Below are 19911 nucleotides of genomic sequence, written 5' to 3'. Positions count from 1 at the left end.
GCATGAATAGATATACAATCATCCTAAAGCTAAAATGAACTGCCAAGTGGCGAGTTATGCGAAGTCACTGTAAGATCTATTTTTTTTTTTCGATACCATCGTCTCCACCTATCTTTTTTCATTTTTCAAAAAATGTTTACAAATATATATCGCCGTAATGTTGGTCGGACTTGCATCTCTCAGACGAATATTTTTTTTTTCCATTATTTTTTGTCCACATTTTATCGTAAGCGTTTTTACTCTTTCGTTAATTTTCTTCTTCTGTTTCTTTTCGCTTTGAACAACACGAGAAAGGCGTTGTACATGGACGGGTTGGCTTAGTGAAGACTAGCAAAATCGGCTAGTCGGACTAGCGACGATATACGTTATTTAATAGCAAGATTAAACGTAAATATAATATAAGGCAACTCAATAACCGAAAGGCAAGCAAATTCGAAGCGTAGGCCATGAGTATGATAATAAAGTATCGTGCACATATTTTTCATGTATTTTCACGAAGCACTGCGAGAATAATCCGTGATATTATCTGACATAGATGCGAGCAAGATCTATATCGAAAGATTCTTTTTTTTTTTTTTCTATACTTCTGTTTTAATTTTCTAAAAGATAATCTCATTTGACGTTCGAGGATACGCCAAATTAGATAGATGCTTCCATTCAATTATAGTACTAGAGAATTTATATTTAAATATTTTTTCTTCTCTCTCTCTCTCTCTCTCTCTCTCTCTCTCTCTCTCTCTCTCTCTCTCTCTCTCTCTCTCTCTCTATTATGCACGATTATTAAATGGCGAAGAATTCAATTCTCTCTATTTTTATAATCGCCCATGAGACCTTCATGCTTCACTGATCTCGCCTTTCCTCCATGAATCTATCGACGATCTTTTGCATGGACTCTCGCAATTCGTCTGGACCACTGGCGGTTCCGCTCGTTGTTGTAATTACTTGAACAGTTCTCGTTATTCTGCAAAGAATAATCTTTGTAAATATTACAAAGATACTTTATACTTTTATATTTTTAATTTTTTTTTTTTTTTTTTTTTTTTTTCCCCATTAAAAAGTACCTTTCCTGAGTTTCAGGGTCCTCTTCTGTCGTTGTCGTTTCCATGTAGGATGGCTCGCTAAGTTGCAAAAAGTCAGATTCTGCGTGAACAAATGAAAATTGATCAAAATTGATTCTTTCCGTGTGCTATACAAAATTCTTACTATTACAGCGGTTCACATAGATACAAGTATCAATCGTATATCTGTCAATGTTACATCATGCCCAAAACAAGGGGTAATACTAGACACATATAAAAAAAGTAACAACATCGCTATACATTTGACGATATATAATATATAATACGCATTTTCAAATCAGCCAACTATGCAACCGCTTTTCTTACATTTCGCGTATATACTATATTAATCTCGACGATTCGTTAATAATATTTTACGTGTTTATTTAATGGTCGTGTTTAACGATGTTTTATTTCATAATGTCTGCCACAGGAAGTGAATAATATATCATCGATACGTGTCATATTTAATATATATATATTATATATAATATTCGACTCCCTATGCTCGATTATGAATTCTTTGTGCATGCGATCTACGATTATTAATCTTAATTTTAATTTCTTCCTCGAATCTCGATTTTCTCATGTGTAATTTAAATTCTATGCACTAATAGCAGCGCTCGAGAGTCTATATCGATTAATTTTTAATCATTAAGTACGATATAATTACTGAGGCACGTTTAAAATAATTCTCACAAGAAAGGTTTCGAATTCTTTGAATTATTCTATTTATAAAAAAATATTAAAATATAAAAATAAATAGGAAGAAGATAAATGTAATCGACATCGCGTAACAAAATATTATGGAACTTGATAAATTATTAAAAAAATTATATTACATACTGAACAAATTATTTAATTATATAAAAAAATCAAACAAAATATAATATGATCAATTTAAATATCGTCTATACGTAATTATATTTTATGAAGTATTATTTTATTCCACAAAAATAGGTATACTTGTTTGCACAGATTAAAAAAAAAAAAAAAAAAAATAGAATAAAATATTATAAATAAAGCATATTGTCACTTCGATTCAATTACTTCAGAATTTTTTCAAGTTTCGTTAATGAAGCAAAATGAAACCTTTCTTGTAAGCAGGATTTCTTGTGCTGCACGCAGCGAGCTCGTGTGAAGCGCTGATAAAAGCTACTGAATAATAAAGCATTTAGCAGTTAGTTGTAAGATATATAAATATCTAAAACTTTTTGATACAACAGAAGAATTTTACTACGGTGAAAACTGAAAGGGGGGGGATTTCTTCGGTGGAAAATAAGTAAGAACGTTCGTAATAGGGATGTCTAATTCGTAATAAGTTCTAAATCGATTCTATTCGAGAATCTATGTCGATCAAACGCTACCCTAAAAAGGATTAATACTACTTAATTATAATAATCGTCATGAAACAAGATACGAAAAGAAAAAAAAAAAAAGAAATTCTACATCAATACACGCTATGTTTGAACAAATTTCTCAGACGAAAATGATATATTTACTTTTATTTATTTGTTTATTTATTTATTTTTACTGTAAAGATTCGCTAAAGAAAATATTTCGAACGAACAAAGAAGAATCAATCAATCAATAATGATAATTCGAAATTCAACGACTATGGAAATGGAATAAAGAAAAAAGCAAAATATGTTCAACAAATTATACATTTCTCGACAGTTCGAGCTTTATCATTTTTACCAACAACTTATCGTACTTACAATTTTCGACCGAGGAAAACGCTCTCTGGTTTTGACCGTAGCTCTTTGAAACACCCTGCATATATAGTGGCAACAAGTTTAAAGGGGCGCGTACTAACTACTATCAGTTAGTGTTGTTAGACGAACGGTCAAGTATTATTATTTGCAAGTATATTAATTAAGGTTTTGGATAAATCAGCTTTTCTTGGAGAGATGGAAAAAAAAAAAGGGAGAACGATTTTGTGCATTCTCGTATGCGTTCTTCCTGCACTTTTCTTCCGAACATTTTTTTCTCTTTCTTCCATCGAAACGAACGCTTTTAATTTCCCTCTTTAAATATTGAAAAGCAATGTAAAAGTAAAGTATTTCAAATTTAACATTTCGGTAGATAGAAAAAACAAAACACTCACGTTTTTTTTAAAACAAACGTTTTCTTAAAATTCTTGTATCTTGCATATTATTTTTGTTTTTTTTTAGTATACTATATAATAAGTGTTTACAATTTTCTCAAAAACTAAAGACCAGCTAGTCAGATTAAAAATAAAGAAAGATAAAGACGAGGAGAAGATGCAATTGATGATATATAATCGCGAAAGCGAGAGCTGAAAAAAAAGGTAGGAGGATAGAAAAATATTTCTGATCGGAAGAAAAGTTCAGGATTAACAGACAAGTGGTGTTTAAAGTTGCACGGGATCACATCCGAAGTGCTGTACGGGGAACGAGGCACACGATTGTGTGCGGTCGTTCGGCCATTAGCGAGTCACATCTTTTTAGCAAATTCTAAACACACAAAAAAAAAAGGTTGGTGGAGCGTTTCCAGTCTCGCACAGGATATCAAAAGAATCTAACTCTAATGTATGCATTCTGCACTGACAAGCTGCATCGATACTCGCATCGAGATCGATGTACCTTTCGAAGCGGTGATTCGAACTGTTGAACTGTCGAGCGATTTTTCTTTTCATTTCTTTTCTCTTTTTTTTCTTTTTTTTTTTTTGTATGGTGTGAAAAATGGGTTTTCGTGTTCACACACGCACGTGTACATAGATAAAGGCTACTTACATGACGATTCGCCTAACAATCCTAACGTGACTAAAAAAAATACGATTTGTTGGTCCCTCTACACTTTAGCTTTATCTTGAGTTGCTTATTGAGTCAGAAGAGCTAGAAAGGGTAAATAGTGAGAACTATAAGGACGCATTAAAATTAATTGTGGTAATTAATTCGAGCTCTATTAGTTGTTCGGGCTCTGGTAGTTGGGGGGAGGGAGGGGGTATACGTGCATCAGGCGTAGGAAAAAAAAAAGAAACGCTATTGAAAAGGGGGGAGGGGGGAAAATATCGTGGAATTATTGCCTTGTAGAGAAAAACGCAGGAGACAAACTTAAAAGATTTTTATATGTAAAAAAAAAAAAAAAAATAATAATAATAAAAATAATAATAATAATAATAATAATGCAATAAAGATCATGCGAGGTGTCATATAATATCGTAAAGATCATGCAGTACATACGATACGCCGGTGTCACGATCAATCGACATACATGTCAGAAAAAGAAAGCTTGCATACGGATCTTTTGAAAATTTATATATTTGTTCCGTTACCTGTCCTTCGTAAATTACCATTACGATGCTAGATTCTCGTCGAAATATTCGATACCTACGTGAACAAAATTTCGCTTTGCAGTTACATGCTCTAAGATATTAGAAGCTAGACCAATATATATATATATAGAGTGGAAAATTAGTTTTTTTTAATTGTCGTAGTTATTGTTGTCTAGAAAAAAAAATTTCTCTAAAATTAGTAATAATTAAATCGTGTTACCTATTATATTTCGTACCGTTATTGCGTTTGTTATTTGCATATATTAAATACATTGCATTTTGAATCGTCTAAACTTTTCTCTGGGACTGTGCATACTTTAAAAAAAAATAAATATACATATATATATATACCCATTCTTGTTTTCGATGTGTCTAGAGATGTGTAAAAAAACTCGTGTTTCTTTTTTTCATTGAAACAACGAAAAATTTGACGCGCGCTCTTTAACCCGGATAACTCTTTCGTTTTTTCGCGAGGTTTAATTTAATTTAAAACCTGACCGACAAATTTTGGGCATGGGATATGTAATACGCGCAAATCTTTCCAAATCTTTAATTTCCTGATGAAAAGAAGAAGAAGGAAAAAAAAAGATAAATAAAATGAAGGGTAAATCCGTACCCGGCTTGCCTCGGGATATTGTAAGAGAGGATGTAGATGGCACGTTGGAACGTTCGTGGCTCCAAGGCAACTAATATTGCTAGCAGAATCACCAATGTAGCGGCAGCTACGCTCATCCAATATGCGCAGCTTGATCTACCGGGAGTCTTGGTCCTAGGCGTTCCCTCTACTCGACTTCGCCGTGCGCTCGAACAAATTGATCGTATCGAACCGTCTGTTTCTGTCGCTTTAAAAACATTACGTCCTCCTATGAGTTTCCTCTATCCGCATTCTTATGATACTCGTGTGTGATAGATTGATTTCAAATTGAACTCTGTGATCCCACGCCGTGATTAGTAATGAAGAAACAGCGGGCGAAATAATGCGAAGAGAATAATTAGCAGCGATTTTCTCGTTCGACGCGTTCGATCGATCGATTCGCAGTGATGCTTTTTTTGATTTTTCTTTTTCTTTTTTTTTTTCTTTTTTTTTTTTTTGAAGAAGAAGAAGAAGAAGAGGAAGAATTTAAATTAACAAACGTTCAAGAAGAACGTTTCAACAAGTGTAAAATTCGAAAGATGATCAACTATTGCGTTATGTCCCTTTTGTTATTGACGAATTATGCTCCTTTTTTTTTTTTTTTTTTTTAATCGAAGAATTAAATTGATCCCAATGTAAAGCTTTGCTTGATGATTTTGCGAAGCCGAAAAAGAAATTTTGTTTAACGATTTCGCCATTATTAAACCTTTTAATGGATTGTTACAGATATTTGACACGTATGACACGTATAAGTACATTATGACCAATGCAGGATTACAGGATTACCCAATTAATGCGATTTCGATGCTGAATTTTTTGAAATGAACATTTCTAGTGTAATTTTTTAAACAAGTTGTATGAAACATCTCGTATGTAGAATTTTTCGTGTACATGTATATTATTGATATTTTGTGCCACTTAAATGTGTGATAAATAAACAAGTCAATGTCAATCCATGATTTTCATAGATCTGATCTGTTTGATTAAAAAAAAAAAAAAAAAAAGCAATATCGTTATCGTCGACAAGTGTAACGAAAGAAAAAAAATAGTTTCAAAATTTAATTTTATCCCGATTGCAAAAAAAATTCTTTTTTTGATATGGATGCGTAGTTTGCACAAAATGCTTGCTCTCCAAGTGTAAAATGTTTGACTGCGGATGAACGTCAATGTGAAAAGTATGCTAGTCCCAGAAGCACCTGATCGCAACTTTGTCCGTTTAACCAAAACCAACGATAGGAAAAAAAAAAAGAGGGTAAAACCTTCTCTTTAAACGAAGCACATTGAATCGATCACCACCCCTATGATGTGATTACTCACTGCCCGCGATAATTCCACGAAGAATCCAAAAAAAAAAGACCCACACAATTATGCAGATTTATCACTGCATTTCACAAGCTTTGTTTTTCCTTGCGAATAGTTATCATATTTTCTTTTTCTCTTTTTTTTTCAATAATCCTTCCACCTTGTGCAAATACATCTCGAGTTATAATTGTTATGCAAGCAATTGTATTAAGCTCATGCAACACTCGTGTGCCAAAAATAACACAACAGTATATTGAATTAGTCACCGACATAATGTTTCTATTTATCACCAAAATAGTTATGTTATACAATCTTTCTTGTTGGTTAAAAAAAAAAAAAAAAATCAAACTCTCAACGACTTCAGCAACGAATATTAACGTATTAACTCAATATAATTTTTTTCTGAACATCATTAACAATAATGATATAAAAATTTCTTATATTCTTAACTCAAGACTTTTTCATCCTTTTAATTTTCATAACTTTCAGCGTAGTCGGCAAATAAAGAAAGATCTACCCTGAAACTTACGAATATTCCGTCCAAACGTCTTTTTCAACACTCTACGTTTCACGGTTAATAATCTAATTCTATCTTTCGACATTGGACGCTAAATAGCTCGATTCGATTGCAAGTAACAATTCCTCGATCAAGAAAACCGTATATAAGCATCGTACATATCCTTTACTTCAAAGCGTGCACGTATCAGGATTTTACAAAGCCCGCTACTACTTACGTAACTACGCAACTCGGAGTAAGAGGCGATAACCGCGCGTGTGCGTGTGGAGGAGGCATGCGGAAAAAAAAAGAGAGGGGGAGAAAGGGTGGAGAAAAGCGTACACAGGGAAAGAAAGAAAGAAAGAAAGAAAGAAGAAGCGATACAGAGAACCGCAGAATGAATTCATCAATCTCTCGGAAATTGAGATGATTGTCTCTGTCGGTGTGGATAAGTTGGTTTAGCGGGATATGTACATTGCTTACTTAGAAGGTTAGCTGTGAGTGCGGTACCTTGGTCGTCCTCCAACGGGGACAGCTCCGCACCTTCGTGCAGTGCTACATCAGACCCGCTGGAACTGCCCAATGTACACCTCTTGCTCGGAGATCTTCTCCTCGATCTTGGTGAACCGTCACTATCAGTGTCGCTGTTCAAATCATGCCGTGAGCTACCGTTCTTAGTATAAATGTCACCGTTACCGGAGCCGGGCGACGTGTCTTGGGAGAGCTGGCTCTCCCATTGCTCTACCTTCTCGTCGTTCGGGAACGAACGATCCGACAGACTGGCCTGGGCCCACGGCTCGGACAACTCTGTGTCGCTTTTTATCATATTACCCGACGCCTGTTCGACATCGAACGGCACTGGATCGCGACCCTTCACAGTGGTCGCCATAGTATCGTAATCCACGCCGTTCCCGCGCTCCAATCTTCCCGCGATTCTCTCGCTTCGATCCGTCCCGAAAGATTCCATGCTCGTGGCGCACCGTACAGTCGTCACCACCGTTCTCACCACCTCCTCTCTCGTCTTCCCTCTCTCGCCGAGTTTGGAAGAATCGATCGGCCAATTCTCCACGCGGCTCGAGATCTCTCTCGTCGATTCGTCCACGAACGACGGACGATCCCTCGTTTCCTCTTTGATCACGATTTCCGTTCTCTTCGAGAGAGCGGCCTCGTTTGTCGCGAGCTCGTGCTCGTCAATGGGCAGCGCGGAACAGCACGTCTCCTCAATTATGGTTGTCGTCTCGTGGGTCTCGTTCGACGGTTCGGATTTCAGGGAGGAGTCGCTTCTCTCCTTGTCCTCCTCGGGTTGCCGCGCCTCTTTCTCGCCGAGCGACTCGTCGTCGTCGCCGTTCTCCCTCGTCGTGGCAAAATCCGATCGTTGATGATCGTCAAACTCGATTTTGCTCGCCCTCCCGTTCTCCATAAATTTCTTTACTCTCACCGGTATCTTACTTGTCGGACTGTTTTTATCCGGGGAAAAATGGTGTCCCTGTCTCGATTGCTCGTCCCTCGTCTTGCTAGTTTTCGGACTGTACGGCGTGTACGGGGTATCTGCCAAGTCTAGATGAAAGTCTGTTTTGATGGACGACCTGGTAGAGTGTCGCGGGGCGGGAACAGGTTGCTTTGTTGGAGCAGAAGTAGCATGCCTCTCTACACGAGTCCCATCAATCTCAGCCGAATCATGCCCTGACCCATCCAAAAGGACATGGACAAGAACAGGAACAAGGACATAAAGCACATTGATACACACTAAGAATATTTCAAGTCTAGCCCAGCCTGCGACAGTTGGACTGAAGAAAGATTCAGCGTGTTTTTTTTTCTTTCTTTTCTTTTACGTATTGCAAAAACGCACGCATACACACGAAACTCGCGTGTGCGCCCATACACACACGCATGCATATTGATATATTCGCATATGCCTGTGTGTGCGCGTGTATGTATGTGTGTGTGTGTGCAGCACACGTCTACGTTAGTACATTCGTTTCTTTTCTATTTTTCTTTTTCTATTTTTCTTTTTTTTTTTTTTTTTTTTTTTTTTTTAAGTTAGTTAGTTAGTATCAATATTGCAACGGGATTAGTATGTTTTATATATATATATATATATAAAAAACACTCATTTGAATCGTGGCGCCTGAATCTTACTAAAACGTACCCTGCAAAACAACTACTTTTTCAAATGAACGTTTAATCAAAAATTAAAAATAAGAAAGAAGAAACTTTTTTCACTTTTTTTTTTCTTTTCTTTTTTTACTACTATTATTATTATTATTATTATTATTGCAGGAAGTTCGATATAGAAGCGTGATTCTTGTGAACTGATCAAAAGCGATTATAATATGTATTTGTAAAGCGGTGAAAAAGAATCGGTGGAAAAAAAGTATATAACGTATATCTTACCTACCAGCTAAGTAAGTAAGTAAGTAAGTAAGTAAAAAAAAAAATGAAAGTTCCTCTAATCTACTTTGTCTCAACTATAAACACATAGTATATATTTATTCGACATTACTATATATATATGAATATAGATCGAAGGTGTCCCAAGTGTATTCAAGTTGTTGTACAAAAGAAAAAAAGAAAAAAAAAAAAGTACGGAATTTTTACCGTTCTTTCTCAAAGATTATATATTAACAATTTACTCTATATGCCGCAAAGAGGTATCTATTTAGTAAGAAACGTGCGCACAATATTAGTGTGAAAGCATCGGCAGGTGCTAACTATGGAAGATAAAGCTAAATATAAATGAGGGCACCAAAATAGAATCTGCTAACGTATCGATCTTGGGCCTGCGATCTGTGTTTTCCTGAGTTTTCTTTCTTTTTTCTTTTCTTTTCTTTTCTTTTCTCTCTTCACTATACTTTCTTTGGCACTATACGTTACCTGATTTCGCCAATGATTGTGCTTGATCGGCTAGATCCTGAGCTCGTCTTGTCGCCTCTTCGGTTACGTCTGGAAAAGTAGGTGGAACGTGGCATAAGTGGGATTTATAGAGACAATGCAAACATTAAAAGCAATGATTTGACAAGGATTAGATGAATGATGTATCCCTGCATGGCATACCTCGGTTCATGCTTCTCTAGTTGTGGTTTTCTCCTGTTAATTCAATGATAATAATATTACCGTATAATAAATAACAGTATGATGTTTTTATGTTATGCTATAATAATAAGAAATGAATACTGATACAAATAAAGGTTTTTTTCTTTTTTTTTTTTTTTTTGGACCGATAAATCTCGTTATCGATGAATATATATAAAACATTTTTGGTGGTGGATAATATTATAATGTTAAAAAATAGCATAAGAAAACCTGGAAACATGCATTAAAGAATTGTTAAACAAAGTTAAAACGCAAAAACTGAAAATAATAACAGCAAATAAATAGAAATAATGGTAAACACGTTGTTTTTATATATGTATTTTCTATCACGTGTATCTTCTTTTCATTTAGATTCCTCATACTATAAAGTGGGCAATCGGGTCGATCGATTAGATTATAAAAAAGAAAAAAAAAAAAAATATGATACAAGTTTGAAATACGTAATTTCTTGAAACAGTGATGAAAAAAGCGACAAAGTTGCGCGTTTATTCGTTTTTAGATAAAAAAAAATAAAAATATAAAAATACACACTTTATAGTACGTTCGACGTTGTTGGTTCGTAAAAGATCGTGTAAACATTAGTACACTAAAAGTGATTAAGATCAAGAGTGTTAGATATTCATTACGAATGATAAGAGTGCAATGGCCTTCTTAGGCCATTTTGGTACGACTACCAAAACATAAGTTATAGAAAAGCATCAACTTAATTAATCATGTTACACACAGCTGGTATGTAATATTTATATAACGCAAATTATTGCAAGATACCTTCAATTCTACTGTCAGTGTACTCGGCGGGACTGGGTGGTGGGGTCGCTGCCGTCCGCACAGACTTTGTTACGACTGTGGTGACGGTTTGTCGTGTGCGAGGCTCGAGGTGCTCTACGTTTCTAAATACATTTAATATCCTAACCGTCGAACTACTACTATCCGACGAACTACTAGGGCTAACCCGTTCCGTCGAGGAACTAACTCTTTGTGGAATGCGAGATACTTTCTTGAACATCGATTCCCCGCCACCATCGCTGTCCTCGATCCCTCTTTCGGACAGCCTGATCCGTGCCTCGGAATCTAGCTCAGAAAGTGGATCGTGCGTATCGAAAACCGAACAAGCAACTTTCGTCGCCGATTTTTTTGATTCTTTCTCGTGTTTCCCCGTTCCACCCTCTCTCGATTCACCCTCCTCTTTCCTCTCTTTCACGAACATCGTGTCCACGTTTTCGTACAAATGGACGTCCGGCTCGTGTTGGAAGTGCACCTTGTCCCACGCGGAGTCGCGTTTCATTTCTTCCAGAAACTCGGCCACGGCGCTTTTAGGGTCGCTACTAACCGCGATGAATCTCTGCCCTACTTGATTCGATAATTTCTCTCCAAAAATTCTTCCGGTGTCTCTCTCGCTGCCACCTTTGTCCGATACTCTCTGCGCACTTTTAACCTTGCCTCTCCCACTTTTCCCACTTTCCGCGAGGCCAACTTTATCCACGGCAATCTCAACTTGTTTCGATTTTTCGGACGCTGCCACGCGGCCGCGAGCCTCTTCCTCGATTGCCTCTTTCTTCGTCTCGTCCACGAAATCTTTAACATCCCCGGAAATTTCATCGGCGGCGTGTTTCGCGCTTTTGATCAAACCGGACAAGAAACCGCCGCCTTTCTCCTTCGCCTTCTTACCCTCCTTCCAAGCTTTATCCTTGGCTGCTTTCGCGCCATCCATCGCGGCATCCACTCCAGAGGAGATTTTCTCTTTCGCGATCGAGCTGTCTTCCTTCGTCTCCTTCACCAATTTATCCCTCGTCGCTTTCGCCCCATCGCTCACGTGCTGGCCGATTGTTTCCACTTTTGCTTCCGTTTTCTTTATTCCATCGGTAATTTTAGCGCCTACAGCTTTTCCAACTTCCGATACCGTGTGCGCGGTACCCGACACCTTTTCACCGATCTTCTCCTTCGCATCCTTCGCCGCAGTTGCAACTTTCTCTCCCCCATCTTTCGCATCCGCGACCACTCTGTCCCTCGTCGCTTCAACGTACTCGGCGACTTCTCGCGCTCGAGTTTCCGTTTTTATTTCCACGATCTTCGCTCCGTCCACCACTTTATCCGACACCTTTTGCACACCACCGCTTACTTTCTCACCGATCTTCTCTTTGGCGTCTTTCGCGCCAGTCGCGATCTCCTCTTTAACCGCGTCCGCCTCTTTCGCTTTAGCGGCTAACGCTCGGCGAGCGCGCGCCTCCTCCTCGACAGCTTCCTTCTTCGTCTCGTCGAAGAATTCCTTAACCTCGCCCGAAACCTCGTCCGCCGCATGTTTCACGCCTTTGATCAATCCGGACAGAAAACCTCCACTCTTTTCCTTCCCCTTTTTGCCTTCCTTCGAGGCTTTGTCTCTCGCCTCGCCGCCACCATCCGCGACCCCGGAAGAAATCGCTTTCTCCCTCGCAGCAGCGGCGCCGCCTTTAATTTCCTCCGATAAAGTGTCCTTCGTCGCTCTTGCGACCGATTCCGTTTCTCCACCGCCAATTCGCTTCGCTCCATCCACCAATTTAGCGGATATAAACGAACCAGCGTCCGACACTTTCTCCACGCCTTCGGATATTTTCTCACCGATACCGGCTTTAGCATCCTTGGCGGATGTTGCGATCGCCTCCTTAACGACCTTCGCGTCGGAGACTGCTTTGTCCTTGGCAGCTTTACCTTCAATTGCTTCAACGGCATCTCGAGCAATTGCTTCGGTTTTTGCCTCCACCCCTTTCGCTCCTTCTACGATTCTTCCGCTCACAATTTTCCCAGTGTCCGATACCTTTTGCACCCCCTCGGTTATTTTTCCTCCGACTGCGTCCGTCGCGTCTTTCACGCTTGCCCTCGCCTTATCTTTCGTATCGTTCCAGTCAGCAGCGGCCTTGTCCTTCGCCGCATCCGCTTTCCTCGCCAACGCCTCGCGCGCCCGCGCCTCCTCCTTCGTGGCCTCTTTCTTCGTTTCGTCGACGAACTCCTTCACCTCCTCCGACACTTCGTCCACGGCATGCTTCGCGCTCTTTAATAATCCGGAAAAGAAACCGCTGCCCTTTTCCTTCCCTTTTCTAGCGTCCCTCGCCACTTTATCTTTCGCCGATGACGCAGCGTCCGTGTCCACATCCTTCTTAATCTCCGTTCCCACTTTCTCCTTCTCCTCCCTCGCCGCTTTCGCACCATCGCCTATATTTTCCTCCTCCACTTTCTTCGCGCTGTCCACCGCTACTTTCTCTCCACCTTCGCTCCCCTTCTCCTTAACCTTGTCCTTCGCGTCTCTCGCGACAGATGCAGCTTTATCCACCTTGGCGTCCGTCGTTATTAATTTATCTTTTGCCGCTTTCGCGCTATCGGCCGTGTCACGAATCGCAGCGTCTGTCCGCTGTTCGACTCGTTTCAGCCCCTCGCCAACCACTTTGCCAACGTCCGATACTTTTTCGCCTGCTGCTTTCTCGGCGTCTCTCGCCTCCGCAGCTGCCTTGTCCCTCGCCTCGCGGGCGCGAGCTTCTTCCTCCGCTGTCTCTCTCCTGGTCACGTCCAGAAACTCTTTCACCTCGTCGGAAACGTCGTCGGCCGCCTGTTTCGCGCCCTTGAACAAGCCTGTAAGGAAGCCGCTACTCTTTTCCTTAGCCTTCTTAGCCTCCTTCGTCGCCTTATCCTTCGCAGAAGTTGCACCCTCGACTAGTGCACCTGCCCCCGCGGAAACTTCCCGCCTCACAGTTTCGACATCGTCTCCAATTTCTTCACATACTTTTTCCTTCATCCCTTTCGCCTCGTCCGCCGCTTTTCGAACGGCCGCTTCCACTCTCTCGGCGCCAGCCGCGACTTTTTCCCCAACCGCTTCGCCACCCTCCGCTACTCTCTCCGCGACTTTGTCCCTGGCATCCCTCGCAGAGGCGATCGCTTCGTCCTTGCGATCCTTCACACCAGCCACCGCTTTATCTTTCGTCGCTTTCGCAGCGTCTCCCACTCGTCTCGCACCGGCCTCCACCCCCGTGCCAATTTCTCTCGCGCCATCCGTCGCTTTTTCGCCAACAGCTTTACCGACGTCGGACGCCTTTCGCACACCTTCCGACACCTTGTCGCTAACTTTATCCTTGACGTCTTTCGCAATTGCGATTCCCTTGTCGACGCCCTTTCCTAATTTCTCGCCCGCTTCCGCAGTTTCTTTCCTCGCTTCGTCGACCAAGTGCTTCCCGTCTTCCGAAATTTCGTCCGCCGCGTGTTTCACACCTTTGAACAGACCGGAAAGGAAACCGCTGCCCTTCTCTTTGGCCTTCTTCGCTTCCTTCGAGATCGTTTCCTTCGTACTCGACGCGCCGTCCACCACCGATTCCACGCCGGACGACACTTTTCCCTTCGCCACGTCAACGTCCTCCTTCGCCTCCTTCGCAGCTTCGTCCTTTGCCGTTTTGGCAGCGCCGGCTATATCCCGAGCGACGGCCACCGTTTCGTCCTCGGCCATTTTCACTTTTTCGCCGATTCGATCTTTGCCGTCTCTCGCCGCAGATTCGATCCTCTCTCCAACGTCCCTCGTATCCGAAACTAATTTGTCCTTTGCGGATTCGACGGCATCCGTCGCCGCTTCCGTCTTCGCCTGCACGCGCCTCGCGCCGTCCACGATTTTTTCGCCGACAGCCCTACCGGCGTCCTCCACGATTCCCACAATTTTTCCTTTCGCGTCCGCCACGGCTCCGTCCACCTTCTCTTCCACCTCCGTCGCTTCCCTCCTCGTCTCTTCGAGGAATTCCCCCGACGCTTCGTCCGCCGCGTGCTTCGCTCCCTTGAACAGCCCCGAAAGGAAGCCCACGCTCTTCTCTTTCGCTTTCTTAGCTTCCCTCCCAGCCTTGTCCTTGGCGGACGCTGCCCCGTCCGTGATCGCGTCTACCGCCGCCGACGCTTTCTCCTTCGCCGCTTCGGCGTCGTCCTTTATTTCTTTCATCACCGCGTCCTTCGCCGCTTTGCCAGCACCGGATATCTTTTCCGCTCCGTCCTCCACCTTCCTCGCGCCGTCTGCGATCCTTTCTCCAACCGCTTTCCCGGCATCTGTCACCTTTCGCGCGGCGTCGGACACAGCCTCGTCTATCCTCTCTTCGGCGCCCTTCACCAGAGACGCGCCTCTATCCTTCGCGTCTTTCACCTCGTCCCTGCTCGTCTCCGCCAAGTCACTCACAGCCGCCTCCGTTTTCGCCTCGGCATCCTTCGCAACGCTCGAAACTTTTCCGCCAGCATCCGTCACTCGTCGCGCGATATCGCACGCTTTCTCCTCCACTCTCTCCTTCCCATCCTTCGCCGCGTCCCTAACTTTATCTCTCGCCTCTTTCGCGTGGCCGACCGCTTTGTCCCTCGCTGCACCGAGATCCTTGAGTTTTCCGGACGCAGCTTCCCGAGCGCGCGCCTCTTCCTCAACGGCCTCTCTCTTCCTCTCGCCCACGAATTCCCTCACGTCTTCCGATACCTCATCTGCCGCCTGTTTCACGCTCTTCAACAATCCAGAAAGAAATCCGCTGCCCTTTTCCTTCCCTTTCTTAGCCTCCTTCGCCAGTTTGTCCTTCGCCGCCGCTGCACTCTCCGCAGCTCCATCCATCTCCGAAGAAATTCCCTCTTTTCCAGCTTCCATTTCCCTCGCCACTTTATCCTCAGCCCTCTTCGCATCCTCCATCACAGCTTTACCGCTTTCGCGCGCTTTCTCGCCGATCGTTCCTATCGCGTCCTTGGCGGCTGTCGCCGCTTCAGCCTCAACGCGCTCGAGCTCCGCGCCGATTTTGTCCTTGGTCGCTTTGGCACTGTCGCCCACTTCTCGAATCCCCGTTTCCGTTATTTCGCCGACGCCCTTTCCGACGTCGGACACCTTCCCAGCGACCGCGTCCTCGGCGCGTTTCACGACTTTATCTTTCGCGTCCTCCACGTCGCCGATCGCCTCGTCCTTGGCCGCTTTCGCGCCCTTCCACCTCTCGTCGGCCGCGTCGCGCAGACGGCCGCTCTCTTCCGACGCCTCCCTCCTCGCCTCCTCGAGGAAATCCCTCGCATCGTCCGAAATCTCCTCCGCCGACTGTTTCGCGGCTTTGAACAGTCCCGAGAGGAAGCCGCCACCTTTCTCCTTAGCCCTTCGGCCCTCCTTGCCGGCTCTCTCCTTCGCCGATATCGCGCCATCGACGTCCTCTCCGCTCGCTCTCTCTTTCGTCGCTTTCGCTCCATCGCTCGATCCTCGTCCACCCTCCTCCGCCTCGCCTTTAACTTTCTCCCCAATCGCTCGCACAGCGTCCGCCGCTTTATCCGCGAGTTTGTCCTTCGCCTCCTTCGCGTCCGCGGCTAATCTCTCCTTCGTTGCTTCAACGCCGTCGGCCGCTTCTCGAACGACAGCTTCGCCTCGTTTCGTCGCGTCCGTCGTTTCATCGACAACCGTCTTGCCAACCTCCGCTAACGTGCTCGCACCTTCGGACACTTTCTCGCTCACCTTGTCCCTGACGTGTTTCATCGAGGCCGCTGTCTTATCTCTCGCGCTTTTCGCCTCCGCAACTGCTTTCTCCTTCGCCGCCTCGACGTCCTTGCCAGCTTTTTCCACCGCCTGCCGAGCACGAGCCTCCTCTTCGTTCGCTACCCTCTTCGTTTCGTCCACCAAATCTTCCACCCCTTCCGAGACCTCCTCCGCGGCGTGTTTCGCGCCTCTGAACAGGCCCGAGAGGAAACCTCCGCCCTTCTCTTTCCCCTTCTTCGCTTCCCTCGTAATCTTTTCCTTAGCCGCGTCCGCGCTCTCCATCGCCGCATCCACGCCCGATGACATCTTTTGCCTCGCGGCGGCGATATCCTCCTTCGCCTCTTTCTCCACTCTGTCTTTCGCCGCTCTCGCTTCGTCGCCAACCGCCTTCACGCCGCTCGCGATCCCTTCTTCCACCTTCTTGCCAACTTCCATCACTTTCTCGCCGAGTCTCTCCTTCGCATCCTTCGCGTCCGTAACCGCTTCTCGAGCCGTAGATTCTATCCTTTCTCCGCCCCGTTTCACCCCGTCTTCCAACTTTTCGCCGACAACATCCGACGCTTTTTCCACCGCGTCCGAAATTTTCGCCCCGACCTTAGCCTTCGCGTCCCTCGCGGAACTCGCAATTTTATTCTTCGTTTCCTTCGCTTCGATAATCGCTTCGTCCCTCGCCGCGGCCGCGTCCTCTATCCTCTTCTCCATCGCCTCGTAAACGCGCGCCTTCTCCTCCGACGATTCTCTCTTTGCCTCTTCCAGAAATTCTTTCACCTCGTCGGAAATGTCGTCCGCCGCGTGTTTCGTTCCCTTGAACAAACCGGAAAGGAAACCGCTCCCCTTCTCCTTCGCCCTTTTCGCCTCCTTCTCGATCTTGTCCCTCGCCGCAGCGCCGCCATCCGCGACGGCATCCACGCCGGACGACACCTTCCGTTTCGCGGCCTCGGCATCCTCCCTAATCTCCCGCGCCAGTTTCTCCTTCGTCGCCTCGACTCCGCTACTCGCACCGTGGACGATCTCTCCGGCTTTGTCCATGGCTCTCTTCGCGCCATCCGTTAACTGCTCTCCCACGGCTTTTCCAGCGTCCGACACCTTTCCAGCGCTTTCGACCACCTTCTCGCCGATCTCGTCCCTCGCCTCCTTCACCGTCGCCGCTATTTTATCCTTGGCGTCCAAAGTATCGGCGACCGCTTTATCCTTCGCCGCTCTCGCGTCTTTCGCGACGGCGTCCGCTCTTCGTTTCGCTCCCTCCTCCGCTTTCTCGATCGCAGATTTCCCGACGTCGGACACCTTCCGCCCGCTTTCCGCCGCTATTTCCCCGACTTTGTCTCTCGCGTCTCTCGCGGCGCTCGCAACTTTCTCCTTCGCGTCTTTCGCGTCCGCCACCGCTCTCTCTCTCGCTGCACCCGCTTCCTTCCTCGTCTCGTCGACCAAATCTCTCGCCTCCTCGGAGACTTCGTCCGCCGCGTGTTTCGCGCTTTTGAAGAGTCCCGAGAGGAAGCCACCCGCCTTCTCTTTACCTTTCTTGGCCTCTTTCGAGGCTTTCTCCTTAGCAGCCACGGCACCGTCCACGACCGCGTCCACACCCTCGGCCGCCTTCGCCTCTTTTGCGACAATTGCTTTTTCCACGGCGTCCTTCTCCGCGCCGACTTCGACTCTCGCTCCGTCGATCGCCGCTCCAGCGACGCTCTCCGTCTTTTCCTCCATCCGCTTCACCCCATCGGCCATCCTCTCAACCTTCCCCTTCGCGGACAACGCGTCTTCAGCGTCTTTGGCAGCGGCCGCCGCTCCATCCTCAACCTCGTCCTTGGCCGCTCTCGCTTCCTTCGACTTCTCGTCGACCGCATCTCGCACACGGCCCTTCTCTTCCGACGCTTCCCTCCTCGTCTCCTCGAGGAATTCTTTCACGTCGTCCGAAACTTCGTCCGCGGCGGACTTCACGCCCTTGAACAGCCCCGAGAGAAAGCCGCCCGCCTTCTCCTTAGCTCTCTTCGCCTCTTTCGCCGCCTTGTCCTTCGCTCCACTCGCCCCGTCCACCGCCGCCCCTATTCCGGACGAGATTTTCCGTTTCGCGGCATCCGCGTCGTCTCGAATCTCCTTCGCCACCTTCTCCTTTCCTGCCTTCGCCGCGTCCGCCGCCTCACGCACGCCCGCTTGCGCCGCGTCTCTCATCCTCTCCGCGCCATCCGCGATCTTCTCTCCAACCGCTTTTCCAACCGGCGCCGTCCGACCACCGTCGGAGATCTTGTCTTTCGCGTCCTTTGCGACGGATGCAGCTTCGCTTTCGACGGCTTTTATATCCGCCGCCGCTATCTTGTCTACCCTCGAGCCATCGATTGTCACGCGTTGTTCCACGCTCTCGTCCGGTATCGCCTTTTCGACCACAGCTTTGCCCGCATCTCCAACTTTTTCCGCGGTATCCGATACCCTTTCGCCGATCTTGTCCTCAACGTCAATCACGACGACTTTAACCTTGCCTGCCGCCTGGTCACGAGCCCGACCCTCCTCTTCGACCGCTTCCTTTCTCGTTTCCTCGACCAATTCTTTCGCGTCCTCGGAAACTTCATCCGCGCCGTGCTTCGCACCCTTGAACAATCCGGACAAGAAACCGCCGGCCTTTTCCTTAGCTTTCCTCGCCTCCTTCGCAGCCCTGTCTCTCGCCGCTGCCGCGCCATCCACGCCCGAGTCTATCCCAGACGCCATCTTCTGCTTCACCGCTTCGCCGTCTTCTCTCATCTCCTTGGACACCTTATCCTTCGCCGCCTTAACGCCGTCGCTCGCGCCTCGCGCGGCTGCTTCCACTCTCGCCTCGGCGTCCTTCGCCCCCTCCGCGATTTTATCGCCGACGTCCTTTGCGCTCGCAACCGCTTCGTCCTTGGCCCCGGCCACTTCACGAACCGCAGCGTCCACCCTTTCCTCCACCTCGCTCGCCCTCTCGCCAACAGCTTTCTCAACGTCCGATACTTTCGCCGTGCCCCATTCCTTCCCGTCTTTCACGACGGCTCCCACCTTCTCTTTAACAGCTTCGTCCAATTCCTTCGACTTTTCCGCCGCTGCCTCGCGAGCGCGGGCCTCCTCCTCGCCAGCCTCCTTCCTCGTTTCCTCCACGAATTCTCTCACATCTTGGGAAACTTCGTCCGCCGCGTGTTTCGCGCTTCTGAACAGCCCCGAGAGGAATCCGCCGCCCTTTTCCTTCCCCTTTTTGCCTTCCTTCGCGGCCCTCTCCTTCGCGCCATCTGCCGCCGAGTCTACTCCATAAGGTGTCTTCTGTCTGGCCAGTTCGACGTCCTCCTTAACCTCTCTAGCTACCTTGTCCTTAGTCGCTTTCACGCCCTCGCCCGCGCTTCGCCCGCCCGACTCCACGTCCTTTATCGCCTCGGTTACTTTATCCGTGACTGCTCTCCCGGTATCGGCCACCTTCTGCGCACCCTCGCCTAGCTTCTCTCCAATTTTATCCTCGATGCCGTTCGCGCCTGTCACCGCGATATCTTTAACGTCTTTCGCTATCTCCAACGTTTCGTCCCTTCCAATTTTCGCGCCGTCAGCCGCGTCCTCCAC

The 19911-nt window shown here is 45.8% G+C and overlaps 1 protein-coding gene across 1 annotated transcript in view; it reads right to left on the bottom strand.

Annotated features, from left to right (window-relative positions):
• Positions 1–564: 564 nt before the first annotated feature.
• LOC107996073 (microtubule-associated protein futsch) overlaps positions 565–19911 on the bottom strand; it is a 74554-nt gene continuing 55207 nt past the window's right edge. Inside the window, 5 exon segments of the mRNA XM_062074009.1 lie at positions 565–961; positions 1062–1140; positions 7272–8471; positions 9663–9731; positions 10650–19911. Of these exon segments, the coding sequence (XP_061929993.1) occupies positions 841–961; positions 1062–1140; positions 7272–8471; positions 9663–9731; positions 10650–19911 (10731 nt within the window). The 3' untranslated portion in view covers positions 565–840.

The sequence above is a fragment of the Apis cerana genome, linkage group LG4, assembly GCF_029169275.1.
Source record: "Apis cerana isolate GH-2021 linkage group LG4, AcerK_1.0, whole genome shotgun sequence".
NCBI classification, from domain to species: Eukaryota; Metazoa; Arthropoda; class Insecta; order Hymenoptera; family Apidae; genus Apis; species Apis cerana.
This window is presented reverse-complemented; position numbering and strand designations above follow the sequence as displayed.